This window comes from Pristis pectinata, chromosome 25, assembly GCF_009764475.1.
Source record: "Pristis pectinata isolate sPriPec2 chromosome 25, sPriPec2.1.pri, whole genome shotgun sequence".
Taxonomy (NCBI): Eukaryota; Metazoa; Chordata; class Chondrichthyes; order Rhinopristiformes; family Pristidae; genus Pristis; species Pristis pectinata.
This window is the reverse complement of record NC_067429.1, coordinates 9,537,554-9,559,930: the sequence shown is the minus strand read 5'-3', so window position 1 is coordinate 9,559,930 and position 22,377 is coordinate 9,537,554. Positions and strand designations below refer to the sequence as shown.

The 22,377-nt window shown below is 40.9% G+C and overlaps 1 protein-coding gene across 12 annotated transcripts in view; it reads left to right on the top strand.

Moving 5' to 3' along the window:
- Nucleotides 1–22,377, top strand: part of raraa (retinoic acid receptor, alpha a) — a 500,456-nt gene that overhangs the window by 294,463 nt on the left and 183,616 nt on the right. For 11 of the 12 annotated variants that reach the window (XR_007958175.1, XM_052038428.1, XM_052038429.1 and 8 more), the window contains one exon: nt 5,585–6,121. The exons of the other annotated variant lie outside the window; for it this stretch is intronic. Coding sequence is in view for 10 of the 11 variants with exons in the window: in XM_052038428.1 (XP_051894388.1) it covers nt 5,947–6,121 (175 nt within the window). In the remaining variant the exon portion in view is untranslated. The remainder of the gene's footprint in view (nt 1–5,584; nt 6,122–22,377) is intronic. 12 annotated transcript variants of the gene reach the window in all.

Below are 22,377 nucleotides of genomic sequence, written 5' to 3'. Positions count from 1 at the left end.
AGCAGGAAATCAATAGTGGAGACATTGAGACCACAAATGCTGAAATATGGAGCAACATACAAGACACTGGAGGAACTCAGTGAGTCAGGCAGCATCTATGGAGGGAAATGGACCTAAAACATCGACTGTGCATTTCTATCCACAGATGCTGCCTGACCCACTGAGTTCCTCCAGCATTTTGTGTGTTGCTTTGGAATTCAATAGTGATCATTGAGCAACATGTGAATATATGAAGTACGAGGATAGAATTTCCTGTGACTGTGTTTGCATCTTAGACTTTAGAGGAAACTGAATGGAGAGCAATGCATGCTCACAATGGAGTCAGCCTGATTTTTCTGACCAATAGCACAGTCTTCTCCACCTGATTTTTCCCTGTATCCTTGGTCCAGATGATTCAACCTGCCCAGCCTCATGACAAGAACATGCTCCACTATGTTTAAGGCTAAAGGATTATACCAGAGACACAGTTAGAAGGGTGGTGCTTTAAGATGTCATTTTGGTAGTTGGTGCTGCTGCTGTCAGCAATATTGTTTAATATTAGGATGGCATTGAAGTGGTGTGGATGAAAGATACAGCATTGTCCTATCAACATTAGCAGCTAGCTTAAATAAGCAGCTGATTGGCTGATGTTCAATAGTCACTGAGGCATGTTCCTATCAGCCACAACTTCATTCTACATCCCTATAATGGAGTCCGATGCAGTCTACATCAGCATGAAAGAGCTTCAGTATTCTAAACAAATCAGCAACTGTTGAAGTTGATGATACAGCACATCACCACTGTGGATGATATGGCAAAAGTAATCCTCAGTGAGAGCTACTGCAGTCCATATTGAAATTGCACAACAAAAGAAGCTTATATTCATAATTTAAAAATTAAGCATTTTTTAAAAGTAGCTAAATGTATTCCATGATTTTCCAAAAATGAAGAAAAATATATTTCAAGAAAGAAAATAAAAAGCTAAGACTAACTGAATATACTTTGGTAAAATGTTTTGAAAGTGAGCCATTGACAAGTTTTATATCCCCAATTTGAAAATTACAAATGCTGCCATATTTAATTAAAGAGCACAGGATAATTATGTTGAAAATGGTAACATGTCATTTAACAACCTGGTTATTATTTTGTGTACGTAGTAAATGCAACTTCGACAGCATTTTGAGAGGATCAAGCACATTTATGCCTGAAAGATTCACACAGAATGATACATGGCTTTATAAAAATAGTAGAAAAATGAAATTACCCATATCGTTCTTGGTAATACTGATTTGATTTTTCATTTCATTGTTTGGTTACCTTCAAGGTGTGATAAGAAAATTATGTTGTTCTTGTTTTGACCACACCTTTACATCCATGACTAGACAGGCTGCACACAAACACAGCCTGCAATTATGTATTCAGTAAACAAGTATGCTTGCCTCTTTGTGGCTATGTGGAACAGTCCTTGTTTTAGTTGCCCTCTGGCTTCCTCCATCACCTCATTTTCCAATACATTGATGACTATATCACTGCTACTTTCTTGTCTCAAACAAAGTTGAGCATTTCACCACCTTTGCTGCCAATTTACCCCCTGCTTTCTCATTCACATGGTCTTTCTTCAATTCTTCCCTTTTGACTGTTCTAGTCCCTCAGGGGATTGGTTTAAGTACCAATATCCATTGCGTGCCACAGATTCCCACAGCAATTTTGACCACATCTCCTCCCATCCTGCTTCCGATATGAACTCTCTTCTGTTATCCCAGTTTCTTTGGGTCCATCGAATCTGTTCTGATGATGACACCTTCCACGCCAATGTTTTTGAGTCGTCTTTTTCCTTAACTGTAGTTTACGCTTCACCATAGTTGCTAGGACTCTCAAAAACATCAGTTCCATTTTTCTGCAGTTCGACTCTCAACTCCTCTCCCACTCTAGCAAAGCTAGAGTTCCCCTTGTCCTTACCTTTTACCACCCACCACCGCACCCCAACCTCTACATTCAGGGGTCGTCCTCTGCAACGTATCCTATCACCAGACGTATTTTCAACTCCCCTCCCCTTTCTGCATTCCAAACAGACTGTTCACCCCTGAACTTCCTGGTTCATTCATCTCCACCAGCACCCGCTCCTCTTCTCACACCACCTTCCCATACAACCTTAGGAGATGCTTCATCTGTTCTTTTGCCTCTTCCTTTTCCACCATCCAGGGACCCAGTCACTCCTTCTAGGTGCAGGAACAATTCACTTGTTTCCCTTCTCATTTAGTCTACTCCTGTCGGTATGTATGATGTAGCCTTCTCCACAATGGAGATATCAAGTTGGCTGACCGTTTTTTCAGAATTCCATTGCAATGGTGACCTTGAGTTTACAGTTGCTATCACTAATGCTTCTTCCCACTTCCACTTTAAGCACTGTTTTTGGCCTCTTACACTGTTCCACCAAAGTGGTACTGTTCCAGTATAAACTCGAGGAACAACACATCATTTTCGACTCTGCACTTTCTGGCCCTCAGGGCTCTACTATTTCAGATAACCAGCCTTTCCAGCTTGTATCAGATGTGGCCTGTGCTGTCTGATCTACTAAATGTTTCCAGCATTCTCTCTTATGTTAAATTTCTAGCAACTGTTCATGTTCACCTTGTGGGACATATTTTGGAGTGAATCTCCCATGGATTACATTTGTAAATGAATTTGCTTTACAAATTTTCAATGAAGATGGACATTCTATACAGTCTAGAATATAAGTCACTGCTTTCAGACATGGGAGTTACTTCACATTGATTCTGAATTTAGTGATCAGGTATAAAGTGTTTCTGCATTTAAGGATTTATATCAAGGAAAAGATGCAGGAACGTAAGCAACATAAAGAATCAGAATCAGATATATTATCACTGACATATGACGTGAAATTTGTTGGTTAGTGGCAGCAGTACAGTGCAAGGACATAAAAATCTATAAATTACAAAAATAGATAAATAGTGCAATAGAAGGTAGTGTTCATGGATTGTTCAGAAATATAATGGCGGAGGGGAAAAAGCTGTTCCTGAATCATTGAGTGTTTTTCAGGCTCCTGTACCACCTCCCCGATGGTAATAACGAGAAGAGGGCATGTCCTGGGTGGTGAGGGTCCTTAATGATGGATGCCGCCTCTTGAAGATGCCCTCGATGGTGAGGAGAGTAATGCCCGTGATAGACCTGGCTGGGCCTGTCACCCCCTGCAGCCTCTTGTGATTCTTTGCTAGAAATATTCCTATTTCGAGATTTATCCCTTAGTTTCTATTGAGATGTAGAATTGGAATTTGCAACTGCTACGAGAAATGTAAATCTACAGATTGAGATTGGAGTGCTACAGCAGACAGATCTGGCAGGTAATTTAGTACCTCCTGGCACACAAACTGCTTGAAAACTGCCTTCACTGTACACAATGGGGAATTACCATCCGAATGGATCAATTTGACCCAAACTGAATGTGATAGTGCATGGCGCACAGGAACCTGTCTGTAGTCTGACTGCATGGGATTCTGCTGTGAATTCCTGATCCAGATGAGTGCAGTGTCTCAGTTAGTCTTCAAATTCACTTGTTAAGATATTCGGAATAATTAGAGTTATGTGTGGTGTGATGCATCTAACTCCATGATTTTTTTATGTAATGTCTTTAGCCTAGCAAACCATCACACAGCACTTGAAGAGAATTTTTAAACAAACTTTGACACCAAGCCACATTAAGATAATAAGGGAAATTAGCAAAAGCTTGGTAATAGATGTGAGTTTTAATGTGCACCTTAAAAGAAGGACAAAGTGAGACATTTCTGAAGCTTGGGTTCAAGCCAGCTGAAGGCATGTGTGCCTGTGGGGAAACAATTAAAAACATGGATGCTGAGGATGTCAGTACTGAAGAAGCTCTGAAGTCTTGAGAGGCTGTAGGGATGGAGGAGTTTGCAGAAATACAGAAAGAGGGAAAGCCAATTTCAGGCAACCCACACCCCGTCCGTTCAGTTCTCTCTCCTTGTGATCCACCCTGGTCCTCCCACACACCCCTTTCATTTCCCTCCCCCACTGATTCCATCTGCTTATCACCCACACACTCAAACCACTGGGTTCCTTATCCCTTCCCCTAGCGTTCCCATCTCCCTCTCTTACCTGGTTCCACTCATCACCTTCCTCAGAAGATTTCATAATTTGCAGCCCTTTGTTATCTCCATTTATCACCTCCCACTTTCTCCACCCCTCCCTCCCCCGCCTGGCTCCACGTATTGCTTGCCAGCTCCTGCCTAACCTACCTACCACCCCTCTCCCCCCCCACACCTCTTTATACTGGCTATCTCCCTTCGCAGTCTCAGTCCTGATTTCCCCCCCCCCCCCCACCTCGTTATACTGGCTACCTCCCTTCGCAGTCTGTCCTGATGCAGGTTCTCGACCTGAAATGTCAACTTTCCCTTTACCTCCACAGATGCTGTTTGACCTGCTGAGTTTCTCCAGCATCTTTTGGTTTGCTCCAGATTCCAGCACCTGCGGTCTCTTGTGTCTCCAAAGTCAAGTCATGTAGGGAATTGAAAACCAAATTGATAATTTTAAAATCAAGCTGTCATGGGCCGAAAGCAGAGGGATGATGGGTGAAAATGCCCTCGTCCAAGTGGAGCATGTGCACCAGACCTTTGGAATGAGCTCAGGTTTATGGAGAGTAGAAGATGGAGGCTGGTCTGGAAACTCTTGAAATAGAGGTAGCTAAGGCATAGGTGTGGGCTTCAGCCTCTTGTGTCCCTAGCCTGTAGAACAAGGCAGTCAATTCAACTCTCTGACAGGGATGGCTAAGTGGAGATTTAGGATATGTGTTTCCACCTGTTGAAGGATCAGTAATCAAAGGTGAAGGATTTAAGATAATTACCAGAAGAGCAATTGATTATTAAGTTTTGTTTTCATACAGTGAGTTATGATCTGGAATGTACTAAATAAAAGATAGTGGAAGCAAATTCATTAGTAACTTTCAAAAGGGTTTAGGGTAAATACTTGAAAAGTATTGTAGGGCTACTGAGAATGACTTAAGCTTGTTCCACTAAGTGGGTACTTTGGTAATCTGTTCCTTTTTTTAAAAAAGTTACTTTGAACAAGGGAAAATATAGCATATATTGCAATCAAAGATTTTAGTAATATTTTGACCAAATTATGCATTTTATTTCCTATCACTACACATTAAATTGATTTAGGAAACAATTATGCATTTCGTATGCCTCAAAAAATGATATTGCTGTTTTGGGTATCTTACCAGCAATCGGTTCATGGAGGGGAGTGGTTAATACGGCTTGATATGAATCTTACTATTTCAAGCATCCCCTTTCAACTTCTGCAGAGTTTTAATTTGCATGTGGTAGGTCTGGAATGTTTTAAATTCAAATGTTACCGAACAAAAGGCGCAATTATTCTAAATACTGTAATGCAACTTCGCAAGGCCCACACATTTATGCACATACAAGAGCGACTCTCCTCTCTAACTCTTGCTGTTTTCTGAGGTGGGCCCCAGATGATTCTGCCTGCCTTTTCTACCATTTGATTTGATTTTAAAGCTTTGGTTATTTCTCTTTTCCTCCCGACTTACAGTTGTGTTCTTTTCTAGTGCCAGCACACCCAATCTGCCCCAGATTTAGTGGAGAAGGAGGCCTGCTCAAGAAGTCCTTGAAGTCTTGAAGAGCGTTTTCCCACCGAACTCAGCTGCGATGTGTGTTAAGACAGCACTTGGATAGATTTTACGGGCTATCAGGCTTGCCATCCATAAGGAATACAGACTGCCTTTTTAAATTTTTCTATTTGGATTACTGGTTTATATAACTTCTTGGTATGAACACTGTGTGTTTCTGAAAAGAATTTTGCAAGAAAGGCTGGCTTTGCCTTGAGTTTCTCTTGGCGTTTCTTCTGTTTGATGCACTGATTGTTCGTGGTGCACATGTAAAGAACATCCCGCACACGCCTTGCTTCATCATGTCAACCAACAGCAGTTCGTGCACGCCACCTGGTAATGGACACGTAAATGGTTATCCAGTGCCCCATTATCCATTCTTCTTTCCACCAGTCCTCGGGGGCCTTTCACCACCATCCATAAATGGATTGCAACACCAGCTTCCAGTCAGTGGCTACAGTACTCCTTCACCTGCAAGTAAGTAACATAACATCATTTGTCTTTCTTTGTGTTTGGGGGGTGGGGGCGGGTGGGTGGGTGGGGGGGGGTAAATAGTTTGCGCCTGTTGTTAATAAGTACACAAGGCCTCCATTGTCTGGGTTATAACTGCAGAGAATTTGACCTGATGAATCGCCTCTATAACAATGTACAAAGTTGTGTTCCCCGTTCTTAGTGAATTACCAGTGCATTGGTTTTCAAATTATTTTTTATTTGAAACACTTTACCATGTATAGGTTTGCAGATGGAATATTGGAGGCTTGGTGAAACTAAGCTTCTGAAACTCGTGGGAAAGTTGATCAACTAATCCCAAATGAACTACTTGAAACTGTTGTTATGTTGTTCTCATGTCGTTGTATTACTAGCTCTAGTTACCAACACTCAGATTTGGTGCAGCCAATGGTAACTAAAATTGATCAAATGCATAACCCAAAATCTTTATTTGGGACTTTTGCTGGCTCTGAAGACCACACATTGGCAACCATTCATTATTAACACAGCGCAAAATCAAGGTGAAATCAATTCCTTGATTTGTCCATTGTGTCGATTAGTGCATTAGTCTCTCAGTAATTAGGACAACAAACTAATTGCTTTTATTCCCAAACAATGTTAATATTTCAACTAGATTTTAGCATGGTCAAAACCCTCAAGGATGGTGAATTTCTTTGGAGGAGGGCGAGATTTCTAAATAATTGTGTTTGACCTGAGTAGTTAAAGCTGAATTGTTTCAAATCAGACCTATTTCGTGCCCATTTCAACAGGAAATGGAGTGTACACTTTGTTTGTTTGTTTGTTTATCTTTAAGGTATTTCATCAGTCCTGTAGTTAGCACAGTGAGACAGCACCTCTTGTTCGCCCTGGGGACCTAGAAGAGGCAGGGAAACTGGAGGTCTGCATTGAGCTGAATTTATACAGCAGAACTATGTTATGAAAGGAGAATTTTATGTAATGACCCAGACTAGCTGAATTGCTGAATAATGTTTTCCAGATCCCTGAGGACAGTCTGTGCATGATAGATAAGAGAAAACACCACTGGTAATTGTTGGATAGGTCCTCCATGTAGAAAGAAAGACGAGCATTTATTTAGTGCTGCTCAGGATATCCCAAAGTCCTTTACAGCAATTGAAATATCTTTTGAAGTGTGGCCAGTATAGTAACGTAGGAGCTCAGCGTGTTACATGCCTGGAAAGCTCAAAGGTAGTGTTTACATTGCTGCCCCCGATTCGGTGGAGAAAATCATCTCATCCATGAGGATCTTTGCATTTCTGGAATCAGTAATGCCATCGTATTCACCTCAATATGCTGCCATCAAATCAAGACAGCTAACATCGATGGTATTGTGTAACTAATAGAAGAATATTGGGCAGGATCAGGGAGATACCCCCGGCTGTTTGATATTTTTGGTGTGAGATCTCTTTTGGCAACTAATAAAGGGACGTACAGAGCTATTTAATCTTTAGTATGCAGTTACTGTCCAATTAGTGCTACATTTGAACTTTGCAAAGCATATTTTGAATGCTGCATTTATCAATTACCATTTTTTCAGTCTGAATAATTTTTGAATTGAACTGCAGCTATCTTACTTGCCAAAGCTAGCATTGTTCCAACTAAAGTGTTAAGGGATAGATGCAAATATCAATGTAAGCTATATAACCTGTACTGTGGCCTCAAACTCAAGTTTACCAGGCAGCAGTGATCCCTGCCCTCCTCATCCCTCAGAGACCATGACTACCTACACCCGGCATCTCGAGGCACTGGAGAAATACCACCAACGCTGTCATCACAAATTCACTGCCAGCATCCTCCCCCTTGCCCAGCTTTGAAACCCTTGTTATTCTCAGTCAGCTACATTGGGCTGGCCACCTAATCTGAGTGCTTGACACCAGTCTCCCAAAGCACACACTGTATTCCAAGTTCTCTCATGGGAGGAGATGCCCAGACAGATAGAGAAAACAATTCAAGGATGTGCTTAAAGCTTCCTTGAAAAATATTCACCATCCCTATGAGACCTATGTATCTCTGGCCCTTGACCACTCTGTGGTAAAGGAGCATTTGGGATGGTAGTAAGGATACATGTCAGGATCTCACAGAAGGCCTACCCAAGCGGCAGAGAAGCTCACCACCTCAGGAACTAGCCACCCTATCAGTCACCTCCTGCTGTGGAAGAGTCTGTGGTTCCCATGTTGACATCATCAGCCATCTCAGAACCCACAAAACTCACATGGAAGCAAGTCATCCCGAGGAACTGTGGCCTACTTCAAACTGTGTGAATTATGTTGAAAAGGTTAACAGTGTATTGAAGCATTTAACACTGAATTGTGCTGTTTTTATGGATTGTGGAAATCTGGAACACTTAAAGTAGCTATTTCAACGGCAAATTTAGAGTGTTTTAAGGAAGGGTATTTTAAGGATACAAACCAAGTTAGTTAAATAGAGTTAATGGATTGGTGGAACAGGCTCAAAAGATGTAAAAGCTATTCTTGTTTCTCTGTAGTAAATGTTTCGAAGCTCCTGTTGTGAAGGCATAGCCGCAATGAAAGAAAAATGACTTGCATTTACACGGCACAACTCTCAACATCTGAATGTCCCAAAAGGTTTGAGCCAGTGAGATAATTTTGAGTTGCATTCATTGTTAGAATGCAGGAAAAGTGGAGCCAAATTCTGTACAGCAAGTTCTCACAAGCAGTAATGTGATACAGATCAGATAATTTGTTTTTCAGTGGTACTGAAGGATAAATATTGCCCACAGCTCCTAAGTTATGAACTTTCATATCCACCTGACAATCTGTGCAGGTCTCCATTTAACATCCTATTCAAAAGCAGAACAGCACTCCCTCAGTACTACACAGGACTGTCTACTAGGTTTGTAGAGTACAACATGAACTGTATTGGTGAGAGTGTTGCCAATTGAACCATGGCTATGACACCTATGCTCTGCATGTGGAAAACCTATTGGGAAGGGAGACCACATTGTTTCTATTTTATGTTAGCCTTCTCCTTGTGCATAAATCCATTCATCAATAAACATTTCAGCTTTATAGTTAACTCAGTATTGTTCAAAGTCCAAGGGAAGAGAAACATACATTTTTCACTGTCAGATGCCCTCCTTCACTTTTCCCTATCTGTCTCCTCGTGGAACCAATTTCCCTCCTTTTAAATTTCGTCTTGGAATAATTTAAAAGCTATTTCAGTGCCTCCCTATGTTTACGTTTTCACAGGCAGATATGGTATTGTGTCAACATTCTTTTGAAAGGTCCTTTTGTAACACCGCTTCCTGTTTCTGCATATGTCTTTGCAATCTTAACACACCTAAAGTCAAAATGAAACCCAGTGGTCAATTGAATGTGAAACAATCTCTCTGGCACCAGCAATGGGCTGTAAAGAGCACTGTTGGTTAAAGTTGGTGTAGTGCCCACTCTGTGGGCATGAGCCTTTGAAATGGATGAACACAGTATTCTACGGAACATCCGAGTGAACATCATTATCAAACCAATAATTATCAAATGACAAAGCCATATGGGGCATATCCCCGAGTAACATGAATCCATACAAAGATTCTGATTTTTTATCTTTTTTGCATTTGATTTTCCTGATTGTAGAAACTGTATTTAGTTATAGTGCCTTTGATACTATAACTATACCTGTTTCTACTAAATGCGTGTTAGGAGTCTTTATAAAGCTTGAAACAAATGTGTGGACTTTCAGCCATGGGGAGCATTATAGCTAAATCAGATTATGTTGCTTCGGCTGATGTCTATCTGGAGGTAAAAGTAAGCTTGTGCTAGCCAGGATGGCATACTGGTAAGAAAGTGGCTGATACAATCAGTACAACTAGGTTAAACCAGCAATATTAGTGATTTCATTATAAGACTCATCCTGCTCCAGAGACTTGAACACCTATCACCACCTTGTGCCCAACCCGCCTCCCCTCTTTTGTCCACCTATCGCTGCTCTGCTTTTCCCTTCACCCTTGTGTCTACCATTACTTTCGATCATTTTCAGTTAATTGTTGCTCACTTTGGTGATCCATAGGAACTCAACCCAATCATATTGCTTCCACCTTCATAAGTTAATCAAACCTCTATTAGGGATAGTCCAGTCTGCATTTTTAACTACAGAGTCTGAACAGATTTCAACCTTAGAAAATGAAAATTCCATTTCTTTTCTAAAATCGTAGCCGCCTACTGGTGCTGAATATTTGCCCTCACGTTCAATGATTGAAGAAAATGTGTACAGAGGTAGATCAGTAAAGCTTTTTTTAAAAAAAAATGCATTTTAACTGAAGGATTACACACAGTGAAGGTAGAACTTTGTATTAGATTGCGGAAGGGGGGAGCATACTTCATAACAATATAGAAATCTCGAACAAGGGCCTCATTTAATCTGATGTAAAAGCAAGTTGTTGTCCTTACTTGGAAGAATTTGAAGGATTTCAATCTGAATCTTACATTGGGTGTATCTTTTAAATGTATAACATCATGTCTTAAATTAAAGAAAACAAGTTGCCTGTCAAAACTTTAATGTTCAGTTTGGTGTTGTGCCGCATTGTAATATGACAAGCAGCTCATTATAAAATGAGACATCTCCAGGGTCCCACTTGTCCTCTTCAGTCTGATGAAAATTAAAGGTACCATTAAGAGCTGCAGAATGCCTGTCGGCTCAGGTTGCAGTGCTAACACAATTACATTAATGTCTCTCTCAGTGCAGCAGTGATTCCGTAAAGGTTAAGGGACAAGGCTTCCTCTTTTCCTGGTCACGTGCACTTTATAGTTCCCTGCAGACTGAGTCTGAGAGCCTTATTATTTTGACGTTTTGGAATGTGCACCAATGATTATTTTTTAGTGCTGTTAATTTTAGATTTTTGTAAATCTTTTACATTTATAGATTTGTTCTTTAAAAAATGAAATTGGCTGTTTGATACTAATAATCTTTGTGATCTCATGGCTTAGGTTTTACAGATGTACCATCCAGTTAAAGGTCAGCAAATCTACAGGATGGCTGACCTCTGTATAAGTAGGGCAGTATCCCAAAGCTTACCTTTATATGCCTTGACTATTTAAGGATTTAGATTGTTGCTCATTGCTGTTCCTTATTTTCTCCACCCCCATATTTTTCTAATTTCTGACTTCTTCAGTAGGGGGTGAGGTGGCAGTTTTCTAATTAAGATATCTTTATTATCTTTATTAGTCACATGTACATCGAAACACAGTGAAATGCATCCTTTTGCGTAGAGTGTTCTGGGGGCAGCCCACAAGTGTCACCACGTTTCCGGCGCCAACACAGCACGCCCACAACTTCCTAACCTGTACGTCTTTTTTTGAAAAGTGGGAGGAAACCGGAGCACCCGGAGGAAATCCACACAGACACGGGGAGAACATACAAACTCCTTACAGACAGTGGCCAGAATTGAACCCGGGTCACTGGTGCTCTAAAGCGTTATGCTAACTGCTACACTACCATGCCTGCCCCCACTTCTGTGCCTGAAATAGCTTGCATGTGAAATCCATGCTTTTTAAATAAATCTTAGTCCTTCTGAACATGGATTTCACCTGGACGCAGTATTTTGGAGTGAAGTACCATTGAGTCTTTTGGTTCCAGGTAAACCATTGCCCATCCTCACCTTCATAGTTAGGAGGTGCTGGATAAGGAATGGAATTTGGGGGGGGGGGGGGGGGAACGAAGGGCAAGAACAGATGGGCTGTCTCCGGGTGAAGAACGCCCGACTCATGGACACCCCCTACATATGAAATGAATTCCCTTAATATTATTAAATTCAAAAGTCTGACGTACATTCACACATGTCCCTTCTTTCCCCCTCCATCTCTTCCCCCTCCCCCTCTCTCTCTCCCCACCCCCACCCCACCCCTTTAGTCTTTAGTAATTGTTCTTTCTTATCAGTCTTTGATGCCATTCATTACAATACTGTGGAGATATGGTTACTACATCGAGTGATTTTTTTTGTATTTTCTGACTCGTGGACAAAATCAACTTATGGTTATCTGTAAAATGGAACCCCTTGGTTACCTGAGGATGGCCTGAATGCAGACTATGGTGTCCATCTGAGCACTGCTCTTATGGTGTGCCTGTTGAAACATAAAGGCTGCTGTACTGTGGGTTAGAGGTATTAATTGGAGGCAACTTGGAAAAAAGAGGCATGCATTTGAAATTGGAATTGGTTTATTGTTGTCATGTATGCTGAGGAAAACTTGTCTTGCTTACAGTGGAAAAACTTGTTTTGCTTACTGTTCGTACAAATCAATTCATTACAACAGTATATTAAGATAGTACAAGGTACAACAATAACAGAGTGCAGAATAAAGTGTCACAGCTACAGAAAAAGTGCAGTGCAGGTAGACAGTAAGTTGCAAGGTCATAACGAGGTAGATTGTGAGGTCAAGCATTCATCTTATTGTACTAGGAAACCACTTTATAGTCTTATAACAGCGGGATAGAAGCTGTCCTTGAGCCTGATGATATATGCTTTCAGGCTTTTGTATCCACTGCCCAGTGGCAGGGGGAGGGAGAAGAGAGAATGTCCAGAGTGGGTAGGATCTTTGATTATGCTGGCTGATTTACCAAAGCAGTGAGAAGTATAGGCAGAACCCTTTATTTATCTAGAACCCTTTACATCCTCAGAACATCTCCAGTTACTTACAGCTGAGGAAGTATTTATGAAGTGTGGTTGGTGGTATAATGTAAGTGATTAACTAACTGCACGAGGCATGAAGTATATTGGTTTAGATGTAAGTTTTCTAAATATTGTCATTTTCTTTGGCACTCAAACTGATAATTATGACTAATAAGAGGCCAGGGGAATGCACGGAATAAATTGTTATGGGTTTTGCTAAAATGGAACTTCTACACAAAAAAAAAGATCAGAGTTAGTTAGTTAGGGCTTGATTTCAATTTTGAACACTAACGTCACCTTATCACAGGTTTGAGTGAGCCCTCTGTTATTTTAAGTGTCTGTTTTCAACCATTATGCAAACTGAGGTGACAGCTGAAAAGCTAAAACACATTTCGCTCTTTGTTATGTTATCACAATTCTGTCAGCTGTTTGCTTGAGAATGAGATCTAATGATTAAATCAAAATGTAATCAAACACTACACTGTGCCAATTCTTACAAAGGGGTTATTTGGACAGTAATTAATTCAGTTTAAATCCAAGCACAAATTTTGTTAGTAAGTAGATTTCCCCTGATAGTGTTAACCATTCACACAGTGTGTTACTGACCCATACGGACTAGAAACGCTCGAGGTTCAAATATCCTCGATCTATATTTTGTTGCTGATTAGCTAGAGCTGTGGATAAGCATTACAGCTGTGTTTAACACCCTAGCTTACAATGAGGAGAATTGAGCAGGATTCTTGCTCCTGATTGCTATCCGAGTAATTTCTTGTCAATGTGTTATGTGTGTGGACATTAAGTGAGGACAGCAGAGGCCAGTGAAGTGTATTTGGAGTAGGTAATTGTTGTGTAAGGAAATTCAACAGCTAATATGTGAACAGTATGGTGACACATGGTAAGATATAGAACATAGAACAGTACAGCACAGTACGGGCCCTTAAGCCCACGATGTTGTGCCGACCTATATAAACCTTATCCCATTCAATCTATCCCTCTCTCCACCTCCCATAACCCTCTATTTTTCTTTCGTCCATATGCCTACCTAGTCTCTTAAATGACCCTATCGTATTGGCCCCTACCACCACCCCAGGCAGTGCATTCCAAGCTTCCACCACTCTGTGTAAAAACAAAAACCTACCTCTGACATCTCCCTTGAACTTACCTCCACGCACCTTAAACAGGTGACCTCTAGTGCTGGCCATTGCCACCCTGGTGAAAAGATGTTGGCTGTCCACTCTCTATGCCTCTCATAATCTTATATACCTCTATCAAGTCTCCTCTCATCCTCCATCACTCCAAAGGGAAAAGACCTAACTCGCTCAACCTCTCCTCATAAGACTCCACATTCTTCCTCGAATGTGGTGACCAGAACTGAACACAATATTCCAAGTGTAGTCTAACCAGAGTCTTATAGAGCTACAACATTACCTCTTGGCTCCTGAACTCAATCCCCAGCTAATGAAGACCAGCAAACCATACTCCTTCTAACCGCCCTATCCACGTGTGGCAACTTTGAGGGATCTATGTACTTGGACCCCAAGGTGTGTCTGTTCCTCCACACTGCTAAGAATCCTGCCATTAACCAAGTACACTGCCTTCAAGTTCTTTCTATCAGAGTGTATCACTTCACACTTCTCTGGATTGAACTCCATCTGCCACTTCTCCGCCCATCTCTGCATCCTGTCTAAATCCCGTTACAACCTATGACAACTTTCTTCACTATCTACTCCATCACCAACCTTTGTGTCATCTGCGAACTTACCAACCCATCCTTCCACTTCCTCATCCAAATCATTTATAAAAATCACAAAGAGCAAGGGTCCCTGCTTCTGTGGGCAAGCTGATTTCAAATCCACACAGCCAATTTCCATGGATCCCATACCTCATGACTTTCTGAATGAGCGTACCATGAGGAACCCTGTCAAACGTCTTGCTAAAATCCATATATCCACACATCTACCACACTACCTTCATCAATTTGTCTTGTCACTTCCTCAAAAAACTCTTATTAGGCTCGTGAGGTATGACCTGCCCTTCACAAAGCCATGTTGACTATTCCTGATAAGACTATGCTTCTCTAAATGCCTCAAATCCTGTCCCCAAGAATCCTCTCCAATACTTTGCCCACCACTGATGTAAGACTCACTGGTCTATAATTCCAGGGATTATCCCTTTTACCTTTTTTGAACAATGGAACAATGTTGGCCATCCTCCAGTACCACTCCTGTGGTCAGGGAGGGACTCAAAGATCATCGTTAACACTCCAGCAATCTCTTCCCCTCACTTCCCATAGTAACCTAGGGTATATCCTGTCCAACCCCAGGGACTTATCTATCCTAATGCTTTTCAGCAGCTCCATCACTGCTTCTCTCTTAACCTCGACATGTTCCAACACATTTGCCTGTCCCACGCTAACCTCACATTCGTCTAAGTCCCTCTCCCTCATGACCACTGAAGCAAAGTATTCATTCGGGACCTCCCCTACCTGCTTCGCCTCCAGACACATTTCTCCCCCCTTATCCCTGTGCAGTCTTACGCTCACCTTAGTCATCCTCTTGTTCCTCACATACGTGTAGAACGCCTTATGGTTTTCCTTAACCCTACTTGCCAAGGCCTTCTCATGCTCCCTTCTAGCTCTCCTAAGTCCTTTCTTAAGCTCCTTCCTGGCTATCTTATAACTCTTTAAGAGCCCTATCTAATTTTGCTTCCTAAACCTTAAATATGCTTCCTTCTTCCTCTTGACCGAACCTTTCACCTCTCTTGTTAACTATGGTTCCTTCACCCTGCCATCCTTTCCTTGTCTCAGTGAGACAAACCTATCTAGAACCCCATGTAAGTGGTCCCTAAACAATCTCCACATTTCTTTCTTTTTCAATCTTTTTATTAGTTTTCAAATTAATACAGATTAATATATACATCAATGTTTGTACATGTAATACAAAAAGATCAGGAGAACAATCATGGCATAGATAATCATAAAGAACAATAAAATATAACAAAATCTGTAGATCCAACGATCTCTTAGTAAATGAATATAATATAAAAGAAAGGAAAGAAAAAGATTATTATATAAATAAAAAAAGAAAGAGGAAAAAAAAACCCAAATCAATAAGAAAAATTATAAACAATATATCAAAGCAAACTAAGCTAAACAGAAAAATTTCAAAAAAAAAACAAACAAAAAAAAACTAGACTAAAATTTCTCAGTAGAAAACAGAGCAATATAATGTCATCACTCCGTTCCTCTAAGTTGGAATGTTTATTGATAGGGGATCTATCTCGTGAAAATATTGAATAAATGGACTCCAAAATATCTTCAAATTTAAGCTAAGGATCAACAGTACCACTTTTTTCCAAGTTTAAACATGATATAGTTTGAGAGAACCATTGAAAAGTAGTAGGGGGTATTGGATCCTTCCATTTAAGCAAAATGGATCATTTGGCCATTAATGTAACAAAGGCAATCATACGGTTAGCGGAAGCAGATAAATGGCCAGACTCTATCCTTGGTAATCCAAAAATTGCAGTGATAGGGTGAGGTTGTAAATCAATCTTCAATACATTTGAAATAATGTTAAAAATGTCTTTCCAATATTTTTCCAAAAGAGGACAGGACCAGAACGTGTGTCTTCGAAACTTCTATTGTTTAAATTGAATCATTCCACGTCCACGAGCGGTACGAATCAAGAGTTCCTTGACATTGACATAATGGGATCTCAGTATTACTGGCCGAGGTTTTTGATCCGGAGCAGGTTTGGATCTTAATGCTCTGTGAACCCTATCCAGAGTGGGCTGAACAGGGAACATTTCAGAACCAAACACATCGACCAAAAGTTTAGAAAAGAATTCCATAGGGTTACCAGTCTCGGTGTTCTCTGGAAAATTGATGATTCTTAAATTTTTCCTCCTGCTGCGTCCTTCCAGGTCGATGATCCTTGGTTGTTGCTTTTCCAGGTTTTGCTTGGTCGTAATTAAGGCTTTTTCAAGTGAATGGAGTTTGGCATCTCTCTCTTTACCAGCTTGGTCGAGTTTCAGCAATTAGTTGCATTTGTTTGGCATTTTCCTGGATAAGAGTATTTGTTTGTCTTCAAAGTCCTTTAAAATGGACTTCAATTTGGCACAGCTCCAGTCAAACTTCTATCCGATTTAGAAATAGCTTCCAAAGTAGTTGTCTCCAATACCTTTACCATTAGCTGATGCTTTAGATCTGGTGCTCATTTTAACAGTTAAGGGATCAAGATTAAACTTGTGCCAGCATTGTAAAAAGACTTATTAGAGAGTGGTAAATAGTAGATTGAAAAGTGCCTGGACCAAAGCCAAAGTTATGACTTAGTCCATCGAGCACCACCAACAGACTCCTCCAGTATTTCTTCAGTGCATTTACCAGAGAACATCTGTTCCCAGTTTATGCTCCCAAATTCTTGCCTAATACCATTGTAATTTGCCCTCTCCCAATTAAATACTTTCCCATAATGTCTGCTCCTATCTTTGTCCATAGCTATACTAAAGGTCAGGGAGTTGTGGTCACTATCTCTGAATGCTCGCTCACCGACAGATCTTTCACCTGCCCAGGTTCATTGCCTAATACCAGATCTAGCATGGCCTCTCCTCTAGTCGGCCTTTCTACATACTGTACCAGGAATCCTTCCAGTACACACCTAACAAATTCTGCCCCATCTAAATTTTTTGCACTATGGTTTAACTAAACATGTTGGTTGAGGGATACATTTTGATAAAGATTTCATTATCTGAACACATTTACAAGGGGTCTGGAGATTTTGCAGTGATGCACTCAATGTTCTTCACAGCTGGTAAAGTATTTTTGAAGTGTAGTCATTGCTATAATGTATGACAATGACATGACTAAGGCTTTGAGGATATTGATTTTCGCAGAAGTTTTCTATTTGATTGCAGTATACATTGACTGTGATTTTACCCAGTAATCAGACAGGGACATGGGATTCTTCTAAAGTGGAACACTTCCATATAAAGTCCATGGTTTGCAAATGTCAGGAGAGATGGGCAAAAGAAAAGACCAAAAGATCTTGCTCCAGCTGATATCCAACCCTGTAATCATTATCACATTTGTTCTCCCTAGTGCCCAGAACTATCTTCCCCTTAAGTACTCTACTACTTGCCTCAACTACAATTTGCAGTGAAAACTGTTTTGCCCACATGGTGTGTTCCTTTGCAAGTATTTAACAGTTGACAAAATGAGCCGGATCATATCCACTGCTGGTATTTATTGGCAAATCCTGTCAGAAGATGCCAGGATGAGCAGAGTTCCTTGCTGATCACCATGCTGCTGACCTTCCAACTGTCAATGCATTGATCAGTACTGTCCCCTGCTATGCCATGGAGCTCCCATGACCAACGTTTCCTGACATTCTCGCTAATGGAATAGGTTCCCTTGCTGGTCCTGGCAGTGCCGAGATTGTGGTGGACTGAGCAGTGGGAAGGATGTGGACCTCCCACATTCTTTGAACACTCAAAAGATCTGTCCACGTCTTTACCCTTGACTGTTATAAAAACAAATGGATAATTTCCACTGTAAGCAAATAGCTTTCACTTAGCAGGGCAACTTGAGGCATTTTGAATCTCGGCAATTTTCAAGAATCCATTTTCTGTCTCTTTCTATGTGTTCTGATTCCCTCTTGATGTGAACTAGTTAGGTGGTATTAGCAGTTTCTTGCTCATCTGATTGCAGTTCATTGAAGACACAATATTACTCTATCTATGCTAATTATATCTTGGTTAAGGCAGAAGGTCAGAGATGGATGCTTGCTAGTATCTTGTGTTGTGGGATAGTATTGAAGACACCTTTGCCCAATACACTGAATATTACTTATGTTCTGTGGGTTACATTCTAAACTGTTATGCTTGGGTCACGAAAGTGGTTGTGAATCAATCTAATTTGTCCCTGGGCAATATTCTCATCACCTGGCAAACATTGGTCGCTAAATAAACTAGATATTGATTATTTCAGGATTGTACAATTGGAGCAGTCTTGGACCTGCCCTTCGACTGAACTATTACAATGCAACAAAGTCATGCCCAGTAATATGCCCATGCTTAGTAGCTTGTAGCCTTTCTATTGGTTAGATGTCTCAGACCCAAAGTATGAATGGCCAATATTTCCATATTTCCTTACAACATTAAAGGAAGCCATTTTGGCTTATTGAGTCTATGCTGACTCACAGAGCAATCCTATATCCTTTGCTATGTTTTGCTGTTATCTATTCACCTGACATTCCCATCACCTCTTAGCCCCACCTCTTCCCAAAATTCTACCGCTCATCTACACACCAGGGCAATTAACCTACCAGCCTAGTATGTGGGAGGAAATAGGAGCACCAGGCGTAAACTCGCATTGTCACAGGGAGAATGTGCAAACTTCATGCAGGCAGCACCGGAGATCAGGATTGAGCTGGCAACTATGCTGCTAGTTCTTTCTTATTACATACTATTATAAATCAATTGTCTTAAGTCACCATTATAAATCAACAGAAACACATTAATGCTACATCTCCATTAGAGCTACTTTTAAGATGTATCAGAAATATATTGTGATTATACTGTTTTTATGAAGCTCACAAGTTCCATACCATTTCTACCTGTTTTTTTTCTTGAACCAAAAGGCACCAATTAAATCAGATTTCAGAACCTCATGAAGTACACGTTCTAGTTTTAATTCACTATTTTTTTTGTAATGGACAAATACCACAACTCATTTTACAGTTGTAGATAATGGACAAGTTATACAAGTAATAAAATCAAAATAGTATCAATGCCTGCTTCCATGGAGATGTGGGGACAAGGATGAAGAAAATGGTCTTAAAAATTGCATCATCAACATATGTGAGGGTTGGTCATGTGACTTCCTAACTGTGTTGAGGTCACCGGCTTAGCATGGGTTTTGCTGGAGAGGTAGAATGCTGACCTTTAGGAGTTCAGCAAGGTGTGTGAAGCTTTGTCGAACAGTGTGACTCTGCCCATAAGTATGCGAGAAAGAACCAGCAGTTGGCGAATCAGGAGAACAAGTCCAATGTATCTAATCTACAAACATTCAACTCAACAAAGTGATACAGCTTGCTCTGATGTTAATCTTGCCAGTTCTCCACACCCCCCTGCTTTGTTCTGTCCCATGGTGCCTTTCCTATGTGATCATTACTTGAGCCATGATTCTGTCAGCACACAATTTGACTGTGGAGGGCAAAGGGCATTGTGGCTGATTTCAGCCACCTTTGTACCTGATGCCCATGCATTCACAGATTTTAGTCAAAGTCGAGTTTATTGTGATCTGCACAAGTACATGTATGTACAGGTGCAATGAAAAACTTACTTGCAGCAGCAACACAGGCACATAGCATCATATAAGCAACATTCACAAGGGAAAAAAAACTTTTACAAGAAAGATCACAATAGAACAAAATAACCCCACTCCTCAAAATTCTACCGCTCATCTACACACCAGGTCAATTAACCTACCAACCTAGGATGTGTATTTTAGTGCAAAGTGCTCATGGTGTTGCCATACTGTAGTGATTAGTGCTGTTTAGTTCAAGAACCGAATGGTTGAAGGGAAGTAGCTGTTCTTGAACCTGGTGGTGTGGGACATCAGGCTTCTGAACCTCCTGGCCAGTGGTAGCTGTGAGAAGGTAGAATGGCCCAGATGGTGGGGATCTTTGATGATGGATGTTGCCCGTCTTGAGGCTCACTGACTGCCGTCTATCCTGATTGTGGATCAGCAAACTCTGGATAAGCTAGGGTTTGAATTTAGGGCCTTCCTAGGCAGCGTGACGTAGGAAATAACATAGCACACCCATCAATCTATGAGGCAACCAGCTGTTCCTATTGTACTCTAATCTTCAGTGAAAGTGAAATGTACAGAAAATCATGTTTGCTCTGCTGGTGTATGTGACTGGAAACATGTGCCTGTTCTGAAAGTTGCCAAGAGCATTCAGTCCATGGAGGATATGGACTACGTACACAGCCAACAAAGATTCTATTTCCTAAGACTTTTCTTCAGTGGGCTTTGCTGTGATCCAGGCACTGTATGTTATTTGGCAGAATAATGTCTTTAGTTCCATAATAAGAAACTTTGTCTTGGCAGGTCCTTGATTTCTTTTTCCCAAATCTTCTAGGCCTTCTGTGCAACGCACAGGCAAATAAGCAACCGTCTCCCTCTGTATTTATGGCAGTGACAGTAATCCTATTTAGGAAAGCACATTTATTTGTTTCCTGCCTTTTTCTAAAGCTCCTTGTATTTCACTGCGTCAACAACAACCTGCCTCTTTATAGTGCCTTTAACCTAAGCTAAATGATCTGAAGCTTTTCACAGGAACATTGCCCAGTACCATTTGGCAGTGAGCCACAAAGAAGATATTAGGCAATTAGGGTAGGTTTTAAATAGCACATTGGAAGGAGACCAGAGAGATATTGTGGATTAGGAAGGGACTTCCTAGTGCAGAGGGCCAAGTAAACATGGTTGGTGATGTTGGAAATTGTGGATGTATGTGAGGCTAAAGTTGGACAGGGACGAGGTGTTAAAGCTGGAAGAAGCTACAGAGGTAGGAAGGGGTTAGGTCATGGAGGGATTTGAAAGTAAGGGTGAGAATTTTAAAATCATTATCTTGTTCAGAGATTATAGGTGGCTCAGGATGAAGTAGTTTTATTTTGGCTGTGAGTCTGAACGCGGACCAAAATTGTGAAGTAAGATTGTTACAAGCAAGATGGCGCCAGAGCGTGGTGACTCATTGCAAGCTGCTCTCGACAGATCTACTCATTACCCTTACTATAATCATTACCTGTACTACCTCAATGTACTCTGTACTAACCCCTATGTAACTGCACTGTGTAATGAATTGATCTGTATGATCGGTGTGCAAGACAAGTTTTTCACTGTACCTTGGTACAAGTGACAATAATAAACCAATACCAATACATACTGAACAGTAACTTTGAAAATGGTGAGAGCCAAATTCACCAAAGACCACCTTTGCAAATACTCAGTTTGAGACCAGCATATGCCTCTGTGATGTTGACACATGTTAAGGCAGTAAGGGATTTAGACTCAGATTACTGATCCCAGGAGTCCTGCTTTGGAGGTTCTGTGTAAACTCAGCCTCTCGGCCAGAAGCAAGACAATCTGAGCAATTATCAAATGCTGTGCTGTTGCTCCAAGTCCTAACAGTTGGTCACAGAGCAACATTGGTACTTACCCAGAAACAAGGCCTCTGGTGGCCTTGCTGGAAACACAAACTATTTTTACACCAATCAAAAAATACAAAATGGGGGCCTGGGAAAAAGGCCCAATTAAAAAAATTGGGGAAAAAAGAGGCTTCATTACGTTATGTAAAAGCACTCTGAGGTGAGATTAATTAATGGGTAATTGTGTTTCCCTCTAGAGAATAAAGAGGGAAAGGTTGGAAGAGTCATGTGGATGCACAACAAATTCCCTTTTTTTATTGTGAAGCAATATTATGATTTAAGCTTGGGTTGAGACATCACTGTGACAAGTTCTCCATTGGCTGGCAATGTGATATTTGATTCTATACTCTTACTACATTCCCCACAGTATTCTGGCATATTGCTCTGCAGTTTTGAG